We start from the raw sequence: 21,706 nt of genomic DNA, 5'->3' as shown, positions 1-21,706 counted from the left end.
GAAGGAAGCCCGTTCTCCGGCCTGAGATGAGGAATATAAAGCTGGAATCTCTCCTTGAGAGCAAACACTCCCATAATATAATAAACACAGGGGTGAGAAAGCAAGGGATGTTTAGTGGAAAAAAGAAAAGGTTTGAAGAATGACTGACTTGTTTACCACTCATCCTCCAATATCTCTCTCTCTCTCTCTCTCTCCTCCACTTTCCAGAGAGCAGCACTATTCCAGCCTCTAAGTGGGTGGGGAGTTGGTTGGGTAGTGGGCTTCATATTTTATAACATGTTTACATGATTTTAGCATTCAACTGTAAATTATCAGTAGCCTACTGTACTGTTAATTGGAAGAGTTTTAGCTTTGTGTTGTAACTTGATAAATCAGGACTGTTTGAGGAACTGCTTCAGTTTCACCTACACCGCAGTGACTCTGCACTTCTTGCAACTGGCAAGTTTCCACCACACTGGTCCATTCAAGACTGTAGGATTGCCTGAAATATCCCGAGGTCCATTTGGTCTGTTTAAACCAGGCTTTGGAGAGTATAATGGCTGTTGAATCGGATGTTGACCTAGCCTTGTACTGCAAAAAAGAATTTTCAATGGATAATCAACACACACAGGGACCAGTATGGTGGCAGAAGGTTTCATCTTTTTTTTCCACACAAGCTGTGAGTAGTTGTGTTTTGTTTTTCCCTCATTGGCTGAAAAGAAACCTGCAATGGTGAGAAACTTGCTCCTGTCCTGGTTAGGTGGGCCACTTGTACGAGCTACAACATCCCAGGATCCAGGAAGCGTCTCTTTGGTTCGGAAAGCGCTTTGATGGAAACTGTCTCAACAGGGTGCAGCAGTCCATTTCTGTAAGAACCAGAACAGTGGAACCCGTTAACTGTGTGGGACCCATATCTTAAGTGGCTCTGTAAATAGATCCGTGAAGATAGGACTTTTTCGAGAGGTTTCCGTAGGACTTGTGGAGCACTGCAATGCAATGATTTTATTTGACAGACCTCTGTGTTTTTTAATTTTTATTTAATTGCCTTTAAAATCCTAACGCATCCGTCAGGAAAACCTAAATGCACAGCAGTGGTTTGTAGACCAGCAACTGTTAATATGGAACTCCTTTTTTCCCTTCAGTAACAAAGTTGTTTCAACTCATGATGTACAGAATTTTATTGTTGTCTCAGTTTTGTAATTATTTTAATGTATTGAATTTGAAACGCACAAGATATAACCAGGGTACAATAATCTAATGATTTAGTTTGTGCTGATTCTTCAACAGTTTTTGAGATCAGAATTTCATGGTCCACTATCCCTTTTGAAAATAATAAATATGATGAGAGAGACAACTGGTCTCAGATCAGTGTTCAAATGCTGGAGATAAAGCACTCAACACAGTTTAATTTAAAGAAAAAAAAAGACCCAGATTTAGTCACACTGGTACCTGAGTGGAACGTCTCACCATACATGAACAATTTGTGGTGCAGGTATTTAACATTTCAATTCAGAAATGTGCTTTATAACTCTATACAATATGTAACTGTGTTTCTGAAAATTCAGTTTCTATTGTTGTGGTTTTTGACCCAAGACGTGGTCCAGTTGTGGTGTTTCATGAATGGGCTAGGTTGTACAAGTATCCAGTGTGTACAGGTGTAAAAAGTGGAGAAGTGTTATTTATTTTATTTTTAATTTTTTTAAATTCGGTTTTGCACATGTCTTGTTCAGGTGTATATATTGGTACACATTTAATACAGAGATTTTCTAGTCCTTAATATACACTAATTTTAACTATTATTATACACACAGTAACTTGTTAATTTCCTCTAAACACGGAAAACTAATTTTACTGTTATATGTGTGAACGTGTTCAATAAAACCCAACTCAGGATGCGGAAGGCAGTGTATATTGAAAAAGAACACGGCCATCTGGTGGACTGAAACAGAACAACTTCCAAAGTTGAAGGATATTTTTGAAGACTCCAACTCGCCGGGGCAGAGAACTGAACACAAAAGGTTAACATCTAACAAATGCTAAATTGCTACAGTGAATACAAGTCACCTTTTGACCTATTTACATGGTAGTACCTCAACAGAGCACTAGATGGCGAACTAAACCGATTTCATAAATCTGAACCCACACCAGGGATTGTTTTATTAATGAGTATACTGCAGACAGAACGTAAATTCTAGAAACTCTCAGACTTCAGGACCTTCTAAAGTATGTGGGAATGTAACTACAGCGCTGTCCATGCCTCGTTTATGCCTATGACATCCACAACCAGCCAATTCATGCTGACACGTGCAGATTTAAGATCAATGTACAATCATCTCAGAAAACTCATACTAATTGGCGTCTCTAGACAGGTGTATAGCTCATTTTCTAAGCACTGATCTGATGTCAGCCATTGGTTGTGCCAGCCGTGCGATCCGAACCCCACCCTGCTGCACAAATAGATGTTCGTAGACAGGATGCTGCAGGTTTTGCTTTAGCGCAGCTACTGCGCGTGAGTTCTAGCCTAGAATTCACTCCCTCTGACAAAAAAAAAAAAAAAAAAAAAACTGGTATGGACTTATAGAACCTAAACTGAGTTGTGGCAACCAATGCTTTTATGCAACTTTCAGTTAGACTGGAGATTACACTCGATACGACGTACGAATCCTAGTAAACGTTACATGCTTCATGAAGGGTATAATTCCCTCAGTAATAACGACCTAATAGAGACTGACTTGTACATTCAAAGGCGTTATAGATCAAGAAAATGACGCTGCAGATTCTTCTGAGCACATTCACAATAGCATGAAACATGATGGTTGAGAAAGAAACACAACTTACAAATGATTATTTCAAGATATGGTTTTCAGCATTGCGTCATTTATGAAATGGCAGTCTTATCTAGGTACACTGTTCTCGGACTTGAATATGTGCTCAGATAAGATGGGTGGTAACTGCATACACACAGAAAACCTTGGAGGGGGTGAGAATCTCTCTACACACACGCAAAATCTTTTTATTCTCCTTAATGAAAAAAGGGAGAACAAAAGATGCGTGCTGCGTCCATTCTGCACAACGCATTACCTCCCTTTACCTCCGTATTACTCTGCCCTGACTTGCAGTTTGTTTGGAGGTTTTGTTTTCTTCCTCTAAATGCTTGTTTTATTCCTCTGTCGATCACATTCTTCATTGCTGTCTTTCACTATTCGGCTTTCAACAAAAGTTTGTCAGACTTTGTCTTCATTCACTGTCTTTTCTTCTCGCTCCCTCCTTTTTTTTCCAGGAATGGCAGCTGCCGCAAACTAACAAAAGACGGTTGTCCTCACGTTCTGGAGCTTGATTACCGGCTGGTCTTGTTTTATGCTCATTTAAACATGCAAACAGAGTTTGTGCTAAGATGTGAACAAAGATACCGTAGTGTACGTTTACGAAACGTATTTATATTTGCACGGGCGTCATTCAAAACAAGCAGGTGTTTTTTTTTTTCGAGCTTCGTGTTGCCCTCAGAACAGGTAGACACGTACGTTTAAAGATTAACTAACTAGCAACGCGTAAACATTGAACAGGCATTGGATTTTTGAGGAAGGTGAAGCAAAACGGGCCGTGGGTGGAGCGACAGCCCAGTCCCTTTGGATAGGCAACGTGACGCGGGAGGGGCGATAGGTTATAAAATGTGACATCGCGGTCTAGGAGCGATCTCGGTCCGTCCGTTAGTTTTAACTTTGGGAAGAAACACCCCCACTCACCCACCCCTTTCCTTGCATCCATTGTTTCTTTTCGCTGTCGCGCACGTCGCCCCCACCTCTCTGAGTTGCAGTAGCAGCTGACGGGACCGTAAGGACGTGGTTCAGGACGGTGTGGTCCTGTAAACGTTAGAATTTTGGCGGTTTCCTTTGCGCTCTGTTGACGTTTGAGGGGGGCCGCGAAGGGCCACAGTTGATATAAAATCCACCGTTTGCTCCCTCGCTCAGCTCACCGATTCAGGACCGTTGGAGCTGTGTGTGTATATCGACTGCACAGATACCTAAAGGAGTTGCAACAAGACTGCGCAATAATTAAATCCACGGTAGGAAGAAGTCGTACATTTACCCACGAAATGTTTGTGCTTTTGCTACAATATAAACGTTATTTTTAGGTACTGGGACTTGGCTGCAGGGATTTGCTGCAGGTCCCGTTTCTCTGTGCGTCAGTGCGTTGATTATAATCCAGCTTGCTATCTATATTCTAGCGAATTATGTTTGCCGTGATTTGTTTTCTGTCGACCTGCTTTTGTGTGGAAGGGATGAAAGGGCTGGGCTGCTGGTTGCACGCGCCAACGACGCTCATCGTGGAACAACTGCTCGAATCGCGTTAGCAAAGCGACCGCACTTTTTTTATCTGATGTATGTTTGTGATGATCCCAAATGAATGTTACTGTAACAAAGTATTCAAATATAAATGTTGCCATGTTTTAAACGTACTGCTCAGCCTTTGTGTGAAAACCCAACGTATAACTGAATTAAATTCCCATTATTACTATAAATTCTCAGGCGTCAAAAAGGGAAAAGTATACGGTCTTTGTGGTGTCCTTCAACGCTGAGTGGTGCGGTTAATTTAGGATGTGTTTCGGTGTATCAGCATGTGCTCGTGTAATCCCACTTGCACGTTTACACCGCCTTTGGTCTCGTTTGATGGATCACTGGTTGGTATTTTCGGTGATCTCCAACATTTCGGCGGTGTAAGCGCAACGGAAGGACCGAGTGCGCACAGTCGGCTAGAGGAATTGCTGTCATTCTGACCCGCCGTTCCTTCCGTTTAATATATGTTCGATTGTAAAATTTGCGCCCCTTTTAGAACAAAGCTAATCGTTTTAGTAAAGCTGAGGGTCATCTGTTTTATTGCGCCCGCGGGGCTACAGATTAGCGCCTCTCACTAGATCGAGTCACGCGGCATGTTTACGTTCTAGAGACCCACGAGCGCGATGTGGAGGTTGTAAGTTCCTGAGCGTCGTCTGCTTTAACTGGCGCTGGCCCCGATCCTTCGGACGCCGTGAGTAAAGGTGTCCAAGGTAAAAGCGCAACTCGACATTACTGTATTAGCAAAACGGGGGGGGGGGGGGAAAGGGTGCATGTGGTGCATCTAAATCATTTGTTCCACGACAGCTGACGTGCTTCTCCTCCTATATACATGCCCCGGACTCATTTACGCCAGATCATATTTACAAAAGGAAGGATTTAAAAGTGACAACTGCTATAATCCACTTGTGAATGCACCCCAGGATGTCACAGCTGGTGTTTATAACCCAGGCGGCCCAATATATACCAGGGTGTATTCTTCACTATGAATCTAATTTCAGGAGTATTTTTAATTGCCTGTATTTTCAAAGTTGAACTGGCTTTCCAGTTTTTCTAACACAGAAATTCTGCTTTACCTGAATTTTAAAATGCCTCACTCATTGACCAGTTACTTAACTGGGAATGAATTTCTAAAATGAAGGTTGGTTGAATTGTTCTGTTAACTATATGACTTTAATATAGTGCCTTCTCATCTTTTTCTTGATTTCTGGTGTCCCCGTTTTCTTGACTGTCTTGCCGTGTGGCCAACCTTTGGTCAGAGTCGCTTGTGGGCTAGAAGAAACACAGCTGCTTCAGTTTATTTTAGACACCACCTCAAACAAGGGCCTTTTGACACCCACTGCATGCTTTCAGCTGTATTGTCTTTAGGCAGCCTGTGAGTTAAGTGCTGTTTCTGTATCAGATTTGCATTGTAGTGTCGTTTGACACTAAAAGCTTAAGAATAAAATGAAGGCTGATTCTGCATCAACTCGTAGGCACTGTCTAGACAGAAGTAATGTTTTATTTGGTGGTGGCTGTCAGTTGCATATGGTGAGCTAATGATTTCATCATTCTGAGTATGAGTCAACACTAATGGTTTCCACAGTCTCAGGAATTTGTGTGTTCACAAATACTAGTTTGCCGTTGTGGTTTTGTGCTTTGGCACACTGGTCCTGGGTCAGTGGCGTAATGATGGCGTGAAGGTATCTGCTGCTTAAATGAACACTCAACATTGCCTGAAAATCCCACATGGGAGTGACCTCACTGTAGGACGACTCCGTTCACACCACTGGTTGCAAATCATCTGTTTGAGTTTGGGCTCATCTGACCAACCCAAACTGTAACCCAGGTTATTTTAAGGAGACATTTCAAATAATTCTCACATTAGCTCAAAAATGAATCCTGTGTCACTCCATCTTTCCTTTGGCAAACACTTGGAGAACCTTCTGTACATTGAATTAGATGCAGTCTATACAGTTGTAATACCATGCATGAAATGTTGAGAGATTTTAACAAGTATGGTCATGCATTCAAAGTTTATTTATCTCTTGGGAGGATACTCACATCCTCTTTGGATTATGTAAGTAAACTAACTGAATCATGTGGAATAAGCACTTTCACATTGGTGATTTTGCCCGTTTTCTAGTTTGTTAGCTTGTTTTCAGGTCTCTTTGCACATTTTTTTGGAAGTGATAGCTTATTGCTCAGACCTTATAAAACCAGTTATAGTTCAGTTTCATTTCCGTGCTTCATACTTTGCAACTGAACCAAGAGGAGTGGATTGGAAATATCCCAGGGCGATGATGGGCGACGTGTGTAATGAGAACTGTTGTCCTGCCAGCTGCAATATTTGGCTTTAAAATAAAGGTGATCTCAGCATTGTTAGTGTTCAGCGGCGTGTTGGCACGTTATCGGCCCACGTCCACACGCATGCGTGCGTGCGCGCGCACGCCGTGTTTACTTACAAGCAAGCAGACTCTGCTCTGTTTTAATCCATCTGGGTAGGGCTTCTGTCCATTAGGAAGCCCTGCCGTGTGGTGTATGCAGACCACGCTGTGCCTAGTTACTCCACCCATCATGCCATCGTTTGCCATCTGCACCACCCCTCTGCCATGCCGCCATCGTGTAACTGACCTGGCCGTGATGATATCATCTGAAGTGTCTGCTTTCGTTCTGCATATATGAAAAGGGGGAACGCCTGCCATCTGACACCCAAGGCCTGCCTAACCCATCACCCCCACCCACCCCCTTCTCCGTGTTGGTGTAGCTAACCAGATGCCCCCGTCCTGAGTCTGCCCAGCCCCCATTAGCTTGGCACACTGCACACAGTGGAACCTGTTTCCCACAAAACAAACATGCACACATGCACGTGCATACGCACCCACCCCATATTGAACTCTGCAGGGTCGTTACACCCCATTCACACCCTGCGTGGGGCTACACATGCGCGCATGGCTGGTGTTAATCCGTTTGGATGAGGGAGGTACCGTAGGCCACAGCGGGGCTCTTCTGTTCAGATGTGCCTCCGTGTTCAAGCTCCTGCTATACTCCAGAACCCCATATTGAGAAGTGTCAGGGGAAAGTAAGCACAAAAATGTTTATATAATTTATTATTTATTATGTTTAAGTTCTCTGCTAAAATGCCTATATAATACTCAAATGTCCACTATCCAGTCAGTGTAGATCAGGGAGATCTGACCCTTGAAGGTTTTCTGTGTCTCCTGTAGTAACCTGTCCACACAGCCAGGGCATACTGAGTTGTGCTCAGACCCACCGCACAGTTTGTTACAGTGATGAATGGTGCTGCCCAAGGCGACTGACTAGCATGCTCCATTAACGGCGTGTGCAGTCTGTACCATGTGCTCTTTCTACCGTACTGTAGTACACAATATGCAGTTCCACACATGGTTGGAATGCTTTATCAACAAATAATGGCCCCATATAGGAGACAGTAGAAATTAGTGATTCGGACTGGTCCTTGGTCAGTGGTCTTAACAAATCTAATGCTGTACATGTGACCCTCACTGATCTTCAGTTAAAATAAATGTTTGGAAAAACTTGCATTGTGTTTCTAAAATGCTGGCCATTTTGTCCGGCAGACGTGAAGTGCTTGTTCTGCCCTTGTTTGTCCAATCTCCTACAGGGCAGTTGATGTGGAAGTTCAGCGTTACTGAAGAGCCATGCAGACTGGCCCTGAAATGCCAGACCATGGCCTCTTCCCATGTTGCCGTGCCAACAGTTCATGTGCCCAATAAGAAATCTCCCTTTCAGAGGCGTGGTCCCGGGGGGGAGGGGAGGGTATGGAAGGTATGAAGGAGAAGGAGGATGACGAGATTTCAGCACAAGATTCCATTCATACTCTTCCTTTCTCAGCCCCAGTGGCGGTGTGCATCCTTACTCGGGTGCACTATGATGGGCCTAATTTGTAATTGCCTTTCTAACTCAATCCTAAAGTGGAAACGAATTGCTGGAAAAGTTGACCGCATTGGTTTGTTTCACAGTGTGCAGATCTGGTTTGTTTTGGACTTTGGCTGAGGACTGAGGGCTGGCCTGTAGAGCCTCTGCAGGAGTGCTGGATACACCCCCACCCCCTTCCTGGCTCCCTGCTCAACATGGAGGATGGGGGAGAAAGATGGGTAGGGTCATGGTGCTGGCTCTGATGGGAGGAATGCAGGATGTGGCCTGCTTGCAGCTGCACAGAAACACACACGTGCACACACACACACAGATGCACTGACAACTGTTGAGGTGTAATAGTTGCAGACCCAACATAGGAATGTGAATGAGTTATGTCCACAAACAATTCCATAACTCCATAATGCATTTTACTCTTGTACACAGTCAGAAAAATGTACCTCAATCCTAACACTACTAATGCTACTTATTCATTTATTAATGGTATTGTCACCTGATACATGGTGTCCATGTGTCTGCCTCTAAAGGATGTGTGCAATCTCTATGTTTATCTGAGCACATTTGTACCAAAGTTGGTATCTTTCTATCACTGCTCAACTCCAATGTTACTGAGTTTGCATGCCGTCACCCCCATGTGTGCATGGGTTGAACAATTTGAAGCATGCGTCAGGGCTGCAGGCCAGCCACAGGTACATCCAGCCCCTGAAACCCCACCCTTCCCATCATGCCCTTTTATAGCATGCCTGCACCAGCAGCGGGAGAGCCACACCCTCTGTGTGCTCGTCCCTCACTGACTAGCCTGTGGTCACGTGTCAGGGGTAATCTTGGCTCCATATCATGTGAAGGGCCCTGCCCGCCGCAATACTCCGATGTAGCGCAGTTGAATGGCTGCAAAATTTGAGCTAGTTAAACAAGTGGACAGGCGTTGGAGAACTGGTAGCGAAGATGTCCTGTGGCAGTCGGGGTGTGCTGTTGCTGATGATGATGCAAGGTGATGGGGTGGGAGGGAAAGAGAATGTTGATGTTCTCTGGTCTAGACAGCAGTCTGAGATCATCTCCGGAGAGGGAGGGAACAGGCAGTCCGGAGTGTTTTATAAAGCTGCCAGTAGCCTCTCCTACAGAGCCATGGCTGAGAGCATCACTGGTGTTTGTGTGTTTGTGTGTGTGTTTGTGTGTGTGTGTGTGTGTATTTGCAAATGTTCCAACTCCATCCTCTCCCTGTGTGTGTGTGTTTGTTTGCATATGTTTGCATGTGTATAGATTACAGCTTGAGAGGACGAAATGACTGGTTGGGGAGTGGTGAGAAACCTAGAACTGCAGAAACATCCCCTGCTTTCTGAGGTGGGGCTTCAGCCCAGCCTCATCATAGCATGTTCACTGACTAGAGCTGCATTTATTAAAACGGGTTGTGCTAAAATAAAAGGTGGTGTTTATAATAGGTGTTCTAGAACACCATCTTGAGGACCTAACCAAGAGATTTTGCAAATTTCTCGGAGGCAGTGACTGTGATGTATTTCCATTTGGGAGTTTAATATGGGAGTAATCGTGACTGTATATTTAAAAGTCTATAGATGTACATTTGGAATGGCTCACTCCATTTTTCTTTTTTACCAGAAGGGCTTGGTAAGAGGTGTGTGTAAAATAACCAGAAACACTAGTATGAATGTTCGTTTATTAAAAGTTGCATGTCTACAGTGGCTGTTTTATGTAGTTCTTTTGATATCTGGGCAGGTTATTTTATTCCCTCATCTAATTAAATGTAATCTTTTGAGTGATTCACCTCCTTGAATGGTCCCTCACTGCCCTGCGTGTCACCATAGAGATGGCACAGCAGGACTTCTGGGGGATTTTTAATCAGTGCTGTGTAGAATGATGACCTCACCCTTCATCATGGCATGTAGGTTGCCAGAGAGAGTAATGACTCCCTCTCTCGTTCTTTCGTATCCTCTCCCCCACATATTCATTTTCTTTCTTGCACTACTACTTTTCCTCCTCCTATTTAATGCTGTTTCCTTTTCTTACTGTTCCTGCCTCCCTTTACTGTGTCTGGTGCTGCCAAGCTGAAATTGAATTTCTTTGCTTTCTTCATTCTTGTATTACACCCATCCCCAACACATGCATGTATGTGTATACATGCGTACTCGCTCGCTCTCGCTCTCGCTCTCTCCATTCAGGCTGTCGCTCTCTGGCCCAGCCGGTTTTTGAGGCTACACAATAGCTTTCCTGCCCAGGCCATCTGCGTAGCTGCTGACGGGGGAACAGATCTCATAGATGGGATCGGAGGGGGTGGGACACCACGGTTGAGGAGCAGAAAAGCGAGCAGACCACGAGAGCCAGGCACCTAAACCAGTTGAGCCCACTTGAAAGAACCCAGAGGGCAGTGGGTGCAATGCTGTCTGGTTTTGGCTTTTCAGGTTCTTTTTTTCCTCTGCTTTTGTCCTGTTGGGTTTTGGCTCATCTCTTGGCTTCCTGACGGTCTCAGCAGTGCATGTGTGGTGAAGTGAAGCCGTAATGTGTATGAGGAGGAAGGGTTGGAGGGCCTAGTTCACAGCAACAGTTGCAACCTGTTTTGAACATTGTGCTTGTTGAAGTTGACTGATTAGTACACTTCAATAACTGGTCATGGAGCACTTGGTGTAAATATTAATTAGATCAATATGCATTGATTGAAACTGCTTGTTCATTGAGAGGATGTCACTGAAATTTGTTTAGGGCTGTGCCCTAGGCCCCCTACACACCCTTCATATATTTTTTTATAAAGTGATTTGATAAGGTCAGTATTCCTTTTGGTATCTTGCCACACTTACAACTTTTGTGAGCTCATGAATCTTAAACCTGAGGGGGAAAAACCTACACTCAGCATTTGTTCCAAACCATTGCAAGTGTGCTCAAGAATAAATGCACCGCAAAGTGTGTGCATTCGTTAATGGCAGTATTGCTGTTACAAATGTAATTACAAAAGAGTTCCCACACTTTATTGCATCCGTTTTCCCTTTGATTTTGGCTTTTTTAATTTTCACAAATATTCACTTTCTTGTTTGAGTCAATAAGTTCCCAGTTGTTTTTACCTATGATTTTCTTTGACCTTGATGTTTTTGTAAATTTTTGGCATGTCCTCCTGTTCTGGTTTTGCGTGCAGACACCAATCCCTGCGGCAGTTCCATGTACCACTTTTTCTTGCTTTCTGTCAAGTATTTTCCTTAAGTCATTAAGTTACCTTTTTTTGTAACATTTTAGTACGTTTGGGTACAATGCAGTAATTGTGCCTTTCCTTTTGTAGGGAAAGTTCCTGGCAGATTCTGGGTCTAGGGTATACGGCATTCAATCCAGCAAGCGTGTACTAGTGTGTATTTAATAAAAACAAAAACAAAACATCCAGGCAAAGGTGGAGATGAAACCTGATGGGGATGCCACAGTGCGGGCAGAGCCAACAGAAGCCCTGGAGGCGGAGCTTGAAGTTGAGGCAGCTGCCAGTGAGGAACAACCTCAGCAAGACCAGAATTCATCACCTCCACAGCCAAAGGAACCCGAAAACATAAACGAGGCACCAGACTCAACAGCGGCCCCTCCTGACAAGGAGGCCAATGGCAGGAAGCCCGACCCAAAAAACAAGACCAAAGCCCCAGTGAAGACCAGACTTGGTCCATCAGGAACCAAAGCAACGACCATGATGGGTACAGCCTCTCGCCCTGGGGCAACTCAAAATAGAGCAGCCAACAGCCTCACGAGGACCACTGCAAATGGTGCGGCCAAGAGACCTGCACAGTCTGAGCTGAAGAAAGCTGCCCCTGCTAGGGTAGCCGCCCAAGTCAAAAGGGGGCCTCCCACTGTGGCTGTAGTCCAGAAGACCCAGGTGAAAGCAGCTGAACAGAAGCCTGGTGGGACCAGCAGACCAGCAGCGGCTTCCGTGAACAGTGGGCCAAGTCCAGCAACGTCTACGCTGTCCACACTGAACAAAAAGCCTGCTGCTGCAGCCAACAGTGCTGCACCCAAACCCAAGACCACAGGTGGGTGTCCATAAACCTACTATTCCTGTTCTGTTGGGTGGCCTTTCATCATTTAGCCAGTGTAATATAATATTGTACATGGGTTTAGGCCATTTGGTCTGTTAACACTGACTCATAAACCCATTACTTTTATAGTATGTTGTATTGGACTTGGAAGTGAATGCTTGAGTGGGACTTATGACCAGTGGAAAATTGTACATAAGCCGAGATCGTCTGAGAACTGCCAACCACCCGCCTGCCCCCAGTCTGTCCATGGAGACATTGCCAAAAGATGCTGAACAAAGTTTTTCTGAATGATTGGATTGGTCTGCATGGTACTGGAGCTTTTATTGAAGTAAAAGGGGGTTCAGGGCCATCTGTCTGGTCCATGCTTGTAGTAAGGAAGACCCCAGAACGGACGGCACGTACCACGCAGCATGAACAGTGTCCTCTGAGCTGCTGCCACTAAAATGTCTTTACATACTGCTTACTTTCAAAAAGCGTGGCACCTCTCCCTCCTTTTCAGTTTGTATAACCAGTAACTATATAGTCCTAGTCTTTGGGTCTACCAAATTGTTGGTCAGAGTTTTGTGGGAGTGTATCCCACACACCAACAGTCTGATCAGCGCCGTTAGCTGCTTACTTTGACAGCTTCTACAAGTGTTATTAGGTGAGATGGCAGTTATGATGGAGCTTTTTGACAACCAAGCAGAATGAATTGGATTGGAAGTTACATGGTGGTCATAACGGGCTAGTACTTTCCATTTCCCTGTAAACTTGGTTTTGTTCTTTGCTCATTTTATTGCACCTTCCTCCAATTTCTTCTGTTCTTTCTCATCTCCGTCTTTCGCAGCCACTAGGCCAGCAACTGCATCGGCTGTGAAACCCAGCATTGCTGCTTCTTCCAAGGCTGCCCCCGTTCCCAAGACGGCCAGGTAAGAGAGCCAGTTCGGTAAAGGGGTTGGGTGGACCCTAGCCATATCCGCGGTATTTGAATGGTAGGCAGTGATCCATGGTTTGAGTGCTCTGGCCTTCACACAGAGGTGACCTATGCTCACTGACATTCGAGAGCAATGGGAACACTGATTATAAAGTACACCAGATATATGGGATGCTGTTCCTGCAGTCAGACCTGACATTTACACTGCTGCTTGACATGCTGAAACGTGACCCATCCATCAAATATTTACTAGCATTTGAACCATGGACTGCTCTTATGTTTTGCCATAAATTGGAAAAAGAAAATTAAAATAAAGATTACACCATTTTAAGTTTCAAGTGAATCATGAACAGCAAACAAAATGTAAATGACTACTGCTTGTTTTGGTAGTGAATTGGCTTCCTTTTGTATCTTTTGGTCATTGGTTCATGATCCAGGTCTGCATCTGCATGCAAGACGGTTTGGATTCTTACTATTTAACTTCCAGGTTTAAGTTGAATAATGGTTCCTACCATGTGTCTATATGGGCTCTCCCTTTAGTCTCCTCTTGTGTCTGGCCTGCATTTGAATGTTCTGCGTTTATTTGCATGGAATGATGATTTGTCCTTGTAAAAGCTACTAACTTTGATCCCTAATGCTAGGCTTTATTTGATTACAGTAAACAACCCGCCAAATAAATACTGTACCCCCCCCACACACACACACACAGAGGCGCTTCAGTTCATTTTCAGGGCATGTCGGTGCTGTTCTATTGAGAGCCTTACTAAACCGTGTGTTGACGATGAGTGCCTCGTCTGAGCTAAAATTTGATTGTGTTCAGCCATTTACAGATGGACACGGCAGAAAAGCTGCATTGTGCACTGGTGCAGAGTCTGCCCAAATATGGCAAAGGTTGGCAGCAGAGACCCGCCCTTAATTTTGTTTTATGGCTAGCTCTTATATGGAATGTTCTGTAAATTTGGGAGCAGTGGATTTTTTGTTGTAGTAGGGCTTTTAGCACCAAGCTTCTGTTTATCCCTCTGGTGCTGCTATTACAAATATCTGTGTGTTGGAACGCAACAGCCTGTATGGGTAGGGTCGGGATAGGGTGGAGGTGGACAGATGATGGAAGACTGGGGTAGAGGAGGTTGGGTTGATGGGCTTGGGGAAGGGAGGGGCAGGGGGTAAGAATTAAGTTCTGGACTTTAATATCAAGTTCTCTGGTCAGGTTGTGCGTGTGTGCCTGCTTTGGTAGGAGAGGGAAAACCACACTCCCTGATGCATGTTCCACTTTCATCCACATTAAACCCAGGTTTTGTGGTGTTTGGTGTTTTTTTTTTTTAAGAATGTGTGAGATTAAATCTCTTCCTGTAAGTACCTTTTTAAGTACATGTAAAGACAATCCACAAACTCTCTCTTTAAAGCCCCACGGAACCTGGTGTTTTACTTGCTTTTATCTTGCTTTTTACTTGGGTCAATCTTGCTTCTTTGAGCATACACTATTCCTGGAGTGAAGACTTTTTTTTTTTTTTTAAATTGCGAGATTCCCCCCCCCCTCTAATGTAAAATGGGTGGTCCTAAAGCTGACCAGCTTTAGCCTCGCCCATCTTGTAGAGCTGCTCTTGTGTTAACTAGAATCTCCATGCTAGTGTAAGCCCGTGGAGTTTCCCACAGTCCACAGAGATGGCTGTTTGTGTAAAAACCTTTGGTTTCATTTTCATCCTCATAAAAAGAACACAATGAAAAGCAATAAAGCTATAATCCTGGCAGCACCTGTGAATGAGGTGCATCTGGTCCTGGAACCTTTTTAGAAAATGTATTTTAAAATTGAGTTGTCAAAATATTCTTTATTATAATGCATGTCTCTTTGTTAAAAAAAAAAATAATTAAAGGAATCATTTTAAAATGGTTAATATTTTAAATAATGAATGATTGCAATTGGTGGATACTGAAGTTTGTTTCCTAATGTGTCTAATGCCAAATGAAGTTTATGGTCAGCACATGTCTTGCACCTGGAACACCCATGAGGTTGGAACTTCCCATTTATTTGTTGTGCCGTGTGATTCTGAGAATTGTCTCGAGTTTTAGGCCCTGGCCCATATCGATAGTACTATGTCTGGCAAACTCCTAAAGCAAATGAGATGAGGAGGAGGAGTTTTTCTACTGTGCCTGTGATTTTGGACTGTGCCTAAACAGAAGCTTCCTCCCTCTAAAGAAAGTTGACCCTGTCTGTCGATTTTTAAATTTAGCTTATAGCTTCATTCCTTTCAGTTCTTTTGGGGGTGAGGTTTTGTTTCTCTCCTCTCCAAGTTGAGCCTCTTTTATCTTTTTCTGCTTGTGTAATCTGTGCAGCAAAGCTTGTTTTGAATAGCAGCTAGGTCAAGCAAACTGATTTTCCAGACCTCGGTTAGGATGGGGTTGTAATTTGCTGCTGTGCAGATGAAAGAAGTGTTGTGTGCTGGAGAAAGTCAGGCTTTATGTGAACTTTAAGCTTCAGGACATTTTTCATCCCAATTTCAACTTTATCCAGTACATTCATTTTTTCCCTACAATTGCTTCGGTCTATCTGAATTCTTTTAAACCCAGTATAAAGAATGGCATTATGTAAGCCCTCTAGACTAGTTTGTGTGCTGTATTGTACTGAGAAATATTTCAGCAACAGAAAGTAAACAGATTTCTAAATGTATTACCCTCAAACATAATTGAAAGAGCATGACTGTTAATCAACATTTTTGAAAAGTCCTTTTGAAAATAGCAGGTTGGTTTACCTGAATCAGCTTAATATGCATGTTTGTTTGTTTGTTTGTTTGTTTGTTTGTTTGTTTGTTTGTTTTCATGAAGATAAAACTAATAACTTTCTATTTTGTGTAGCATAAACCATTTGGAGTTTTGGTCCATGCCATTCAAGCCCAGTTACTTGTTTGATGGGAGAAAGAATGTAACATAATCTTTCCTTCCATTTTAGGATGTGTTCGTGGTTCTTAACTGCCGGAGTCAGCAGTCTTGACAGGGCTGGGGGTTACGAAAGGTTAACAAGCAGTCTTGCAGCAAAACGAACAACGCTCATTTATGTCAGCTGAGTCATTGCGGAAGCCTCAATCGAGTTGCGCTTTCATTTCAGCCTTTGCTAATGGTTGCAGTAATGGATAGATGCACTGTAATGCTTTAATTGCTGATCTCCTTTTATTCATTTCCTTGTTGCCTTTGGCTCATTACCTTTTGTAACCCAATAGTGATGCTTTAATACGGGAAAGGAATACTGAAATTTTACTTCTCATAATGATCTGATGGCTGTGGGCTTCTCTCACTCACTCACAGTAAAGCAGCACTGTAGTTTCAGTGATGGTGGGCATTGTTTTAATCACTTAAGGAGGTGCAACAGTTACATTTTCTGAAGAAAAAGGGGGGGGGGGGTAAATGAAACATGGCTAGGGTTTTCCATCCAAACCAAAGTGCCCCTCCAATTGCCATTTTCTATCAAAAATAAATGTATATACTGAAACAGCTTCACTGACTACATGCACAGTAATGAAATTTTAATTTTTTTTTTTTAAATGAATGGCCATTCTTGAAAATGTCCGATACAGTTCAGGTTTAGTTCACAACTGTGCTAGAGTGTATGCAAGTCCTGTATATTACCCGGGTTCTCACTGAACGGTAAACACTTAAAACAGCAAAAACAAGTCAGCAGTGGGATTCTAAATTATGTACTGGGTGACACTGGTAGCCGCTGCAGCTTTTTAAGGATTTTGGCAAACTAGGCCTCAGGCTGCTATGTTCTGTTCCCTTTGCAGGCTTGAAATAAGTTTCTTTGGGAGACCTGCTAGCAGTGCCTTATGGCACTTCAGGCATCATGATATAAATGCATCCAAGAGTTTTTCACTGCAACTGACTATAGTTCTGACCTTGGCCATGTTACCAAGATGATGGCAGTGTCTCTGGAACAGTGTTAAAACATTGTGTTTGAGAGCTTAGTTCATAATCAAATGTGATGCTGTGGTTTTTGCTATGCCGTTGGCTCCCGGTGGGTTGTTGTGAGTACGCTCCTGACTGTTCCCAACAATAATGCGTTTGGGTTTTTTTGCCATTGTTGAGTTGTAGCATATTCTGACCTGTCCAGGACTAGACTGTGTCTTCTAGACAGTATAAAATCAAATCAGTGGAACCCCAGGGGTCTGTGGTAAGGGACAATTGTGCCTGTCTGTATGCTGGTGTAAAGAAATATTTGCTGACAACTATGGCCATATAGAGATTAAAGAATGTTGGTCCCAAAATGGAGACCTGAGGGACACCATAGGACGGCACACAGCAATTAGAGCAGCTCTCGCACAGTGCAACGTGGTGCCCATGACCAGTCAGTTGTGACTGGGAGCAGTTCAGAACAATGCCAATTAGCCCAACCAGGTCTCGTAGCTGCTTTAGTAGTATACAGCGGTCTACTGTTACTGCACCGAGATCAATAAAAAGCAATATTGACCGGTTCTAGCCTAAGATGTAGAGAGGACCGGTAATATAAAAAGTGACTTCACTCTTAAATGATGCGTTTCAAAATCACTCTTTGAGAACTCGAAGTGCTTCGTAGGGGGACACTGGTGTGAAGCTGTCAACCAGGTGGTCACAGGCTAAGGCCTTAAAGGGACGCCACTGTCTCACTCCCACAAACATGTAGAAGTGAATCTTGGACACTAAATGTAGTGGACAGTGATGTGAGTTCCTTCACCAAACTCATTTCTGTGCTTAAATGCTAGTTTGGTAAAGATGCTATAAAGAAAGCCTAAATGATAAATTTAGTAGTGAACCACGTTTAGCTGTGTGTGCACAGGCACACGAAACTGTTGTCAATATCAGGAGAAATACCTAACCAATACTTTAAGACCCTTTCAGAAACATCCAAATAAAATGATGCTGACCTGTAGCCTTGGCATCGGAAACAAGCCAACGTTAGCTTGACTGCAACAACCAACTTTGTGGGGGGGGGGGGGGGGGGTTTGTTTTTGGGGGTTTTTGTTTGTTTGTTTGTTTGTTTGATTTTTTGGACAATCAAATGAATAAATAAATCAAGCAGGGGTAATTGGCTACCTGTCGAGCAGAAATGTGGCTAAATTGCCACCAACTTTAAATCCTTTCTGGTCCTGCAGCTAGCCAGCGTTGCCTCTTTCCACGTCTGAAAAGACACTCCAATGTTTATCCTTCCTTGTTTTTGATCTTGCTTTTCTTCGTCATCTTCTGTTTACTTGTCTGTTATGTAAGCTGTTGTTGGCAAAGGAGGGCTGAGCAGGGTTTCATTTGATGGTGGTTTATCCACTATTGCTGTAACAAAGTTCCTGAAGCTGCTCACTTATCGTGCTTGACTGAGTGAGAGTACAAGCAGTGACTGACGCTGTGCTGGACACTCCTCCTGTATTTGATTGGTTGTTTTGAATCTGGCATGGCATTAGGAGGAGCCAGAAGAGCCTGTTGGTTGGGTTTTTTTGTTTGTTTGTCTTTCTCCCTCTACCCCCACCCCATCCCCTATTTTTATAGGAGTTGGCTATTGCTGCTTTAAAATGTGGGAGAGTGCTAAAAAGGTTGGAAAAACTAATTACAGAGATGGCAGTAATAGTGCTTTGTAATGGTTTTCTTAATAGTGTTGAGCACAATGAATGTAAATCAAATACAGTAATGGCCTGAGAGTCCTACAACCATGTTTTCAATACCTTGTTCTTTACCCTGACGGGATATCACAAAGTCCAAGTTATGGTCACGTTTGTGTGGGGATGATTGCATGTTGCATGAGCTCAATGGAATTTAACACGATCATTAGCAGTAGGATCTCCATGCTTGTCAAGATGGATATTAAAATCACCAATAAAATATGGTCAAAAATGTAGGATGTCATTTTTGATAATAGCTTGCCAAATTCTTCAAGAAAGTTTGGGTAATATTTAGGGGAGCGAGTTGAGATCATGCATTAAAACTGTTTATCCCCAAGCTTAATGAAAATGTAAAGATTTACACATCATACAGTGAGGAAATTGGTTTGTGATATTTATATAATGACATGTAGTTTGACTGGTTAATTGCATAAGCTTGCCTTACTTATGCTAACCTTGTTGCGCCAATGAAAACTGCAGTGAAATTTGCAATGCAAAAGTCTTGGTTGATTTTGACTAAATTTGAGTTGAGTGGAAAATTTGGGTAAGTTGTGGTGGTTTTTTTTTTTTTTTTTTTTTTAAATTTAGAATATGTGGTGAATTAATACTTTTAACTTATGATGAGTCAGTCTAGTGTCTTGGCCCTTTTGGATAGAACTGCATGGAATCTAAGAGTTCTAGTTCTTCTGTCTTCATTTTAGAACACTTGTCCATTGTTATGGAATGATTTGTGGGGGTGATGTTATAGTCCAGGCATGTGGGGGCCCAATCATTGAAACATCTCGCATTGTGTGCAGATATAAGGAGCCTTCTCGTATCCTATTTTGTCCATGTCCTAATTGAAGTATGACTGTTTCCATGGTTTTTATAGCACTGTGCTGAGTCTGCTGTCTTCTCTTTTGATGTCCGTGTTCCCTTCTGGCTCTTGTCTTCCAAAATTCCTTTTGCTGATGTGTAGATAGTAGCCAAGTTCCACAAAGGCTATGAAGTAAAAGCACAGAACAGTAAATCTTTTGTGTCCTGCAGCATCGTATCTGATGCGCTTTCTACAAACTTGACTAGGCTTATTTTTCTTTGCTTTATTTGCCCTGATTTTCTTTTACATAGAATTCTTTGATTGGACCAACGGGGTCCAAAAGACCAATCATTTGTTAAATTAAATTCAAACATTTATGCAAATATTTACTTTGACATCCAGATGTCCTGTTCACTTTTTTTTTTTTTTTTTTTTTTTTTTTACTGTGATTCCATATTCATCATTCCAATATTATGTGCCAGCTTGTAACAGTAGAGATTCTTGTGGCATGAGGAACACTTGATCTTCTCTTAATCCTCTATGGTTTATTATACAGGAACACTGCTCTATGCTTTACACTAATCCTACTGAGAAAATGTAAGGGACTCTCGGAAGATATTTTCTAGTGAAGCAGTTTTGAGGACACATTGTACTGGAAACACTGCCTCTGTACACAGATTCAAGTGTACTCAGATTTTGGTCCATCAGATTTTTGCCATCTCTGCTTGGATACTCAGAGTAGGATGGTTTTATATTGGTTTGCATAGTTCTTGTAAAGGCTGGGCAAACTTATTCAAATTTACAAAGGGTGGGGAGATGAGAAGGAGAAAACGAGGAAGCAACACGAGTCACACAAAGGTGCAATATCGGAACGATACATTAAATGTTTAATGACGTGTTTAAGTTCTTCCCCCATGAGAAGAAGGGAGATGAGTGAGGCTTTAAACAGCAGTAGAGTGTATACGGCAGGTCTGATGTAGTCGTGAGGGATTTCTTTATTTTTATTTTCCCCCTCCTCCCCTTATTTTGAAACACTGTCTTGCTATTTAGAAACTCTTATTACTTAAAACAGAAGGAAACCAAGCTCAAGTATAAGTGTATTTGTGTGAACAGTTGCAGACTGGATGTTGGATTCATCAAGGTTTCTTCCAAATTCATCATCATTCTATTACATTTAGTATGGAAACTGGAATTAGATTTGCTGTGGAATGAGTCTTTTTAATGGCGTGTGTGGGTGTGGTTTTTTTTTTTTTTTTGTTTTTTTTTTTCCCTACACACCCCCCCCCCCCCCCCCCCCCCCCGCCACTCTAGGCCTGCCACAGCACCTGTTCCTCGTTCTACAACTTCCTCAGTTCCAGTTAAACCAACTACCAAGCCTACAGCCTCAAGAACAGCTGCCTCAGCACCACCTACTGCCCGCTCTGCATCATCACAGCCCTCCAAGTTCTCGGCTACAACTGCAGCAGTCAAGAAAGGTAGAGTTCTATTTGTATGGTGACGTCTTGGTGGGATTCTGTTTTTGGACTTGAGTAAAAAGTGCCCTGAGTACTTGCCCTCCAGTCTTTAGCCTTTCAGGATTTGAATGGGTGACGAACACTATCTGGTTTTTGCATTCTAGATGTTGGAAACCTTCCTCCAGTGCAGCAGCCAGAAAACCCCTTGCTTCCAGCAGCACCACCACAGCCCGTCCTACAGCTGCAAAGACCTCAAAACCTGAAGTCACAAAACCAGCTACAGCTGCCAAACGTCTGCCTGCAGACACTAAAAGGACACAAACAAGATCTGATGACTCTAGACCCATACCAACCCGGAAGGTTACTCCAAGCCCCCGAAACACTCCCTTACGGCCTGCTTCAAGCAGGACAGCTACAGCATCCAACAGCCCCAAGCAGGGAGGCAGCAGTACTCCTGTTTCCCTGAAGCACAAATCAATCAAACCAACACAGTCTGTTTTACCATTGGTCATCAAAAGAGAGCCTGCAGAAGAACGACCCTTACCAGAGCCCGTGGAACCCTCAACAGCTTCGGTTGATGTAGATGAACATGCTGTCTCTGGCAGCAGTTTTTGCTACAGAGCAGCTGCAGAGTCCGTTCCAGAATTGCAGCTCCCTTTAGAAGAACAGCCAGATCAACAAAGCACTGCCCCTACAGAAAGTGACGGAGATTGG

General features: G+C 43.2%; 1 protein-coding gene across 2 annotated transcripts; it reads left to right on the top strand.

The window, feature by feature from the left end:
• Positions 1-3,676: 3,676 nt before the first annotated feature.
• On the top strand, positions 3,677-21,481 carry LOC113580347 (60S ribosomal protein L22-like). 2 transcript variants are annotated; one of them, XM_035534864.1, is made up of 5 exons: positions 3,677-4,042; positions 11,485-12,211; positions 13,044-13,124; positions 20,840-21,013; positions 21,157-21,481. In XM_035534864.1, the coding sequence occupies exons 2-5, from the start codon at positions 11,596-11,598 to the stop codon at positions 21,456-21,458; spliced, it is 1,173 nt and encodes a 390-aa protein (XP_035390757.1). In that variant the 5' UTR covers positions 3,677-4,042; positions 11,485-11,595; the 3' UTR covers positions 21,459-21,481. The 2 variants fall into 2 exon arrangements, with proteins under 2 accessions (XP_035390757.1, XP_035390758.1); XM_035534865.1 differs by having other exon boundaries at positions 13,044-13,125; positions 20,850-21,013.
• Positions 21,482-21,706: the final 225 nt, after the last annotated feature.

Source organism: Electrophorus electricus, chromosome 16, assembly GCF_013358815.1.
Source record: "Electrophorus electricus isolate fEleEle1 chromosome 16, fEleEle1.pri, whole genome shotgun sequence".
NCBI lineage: Eukaryota > Metazoa > Chordata > Actinopteri > Gymnotiformes > Gymnotidae > Electrophorus > Electrophorus electricus.
The sequence above is the reverse complement of the archived record's forward strand: the minus strand, read 5'-3'. Positions and strand labels throughout refer to the sequence as shown.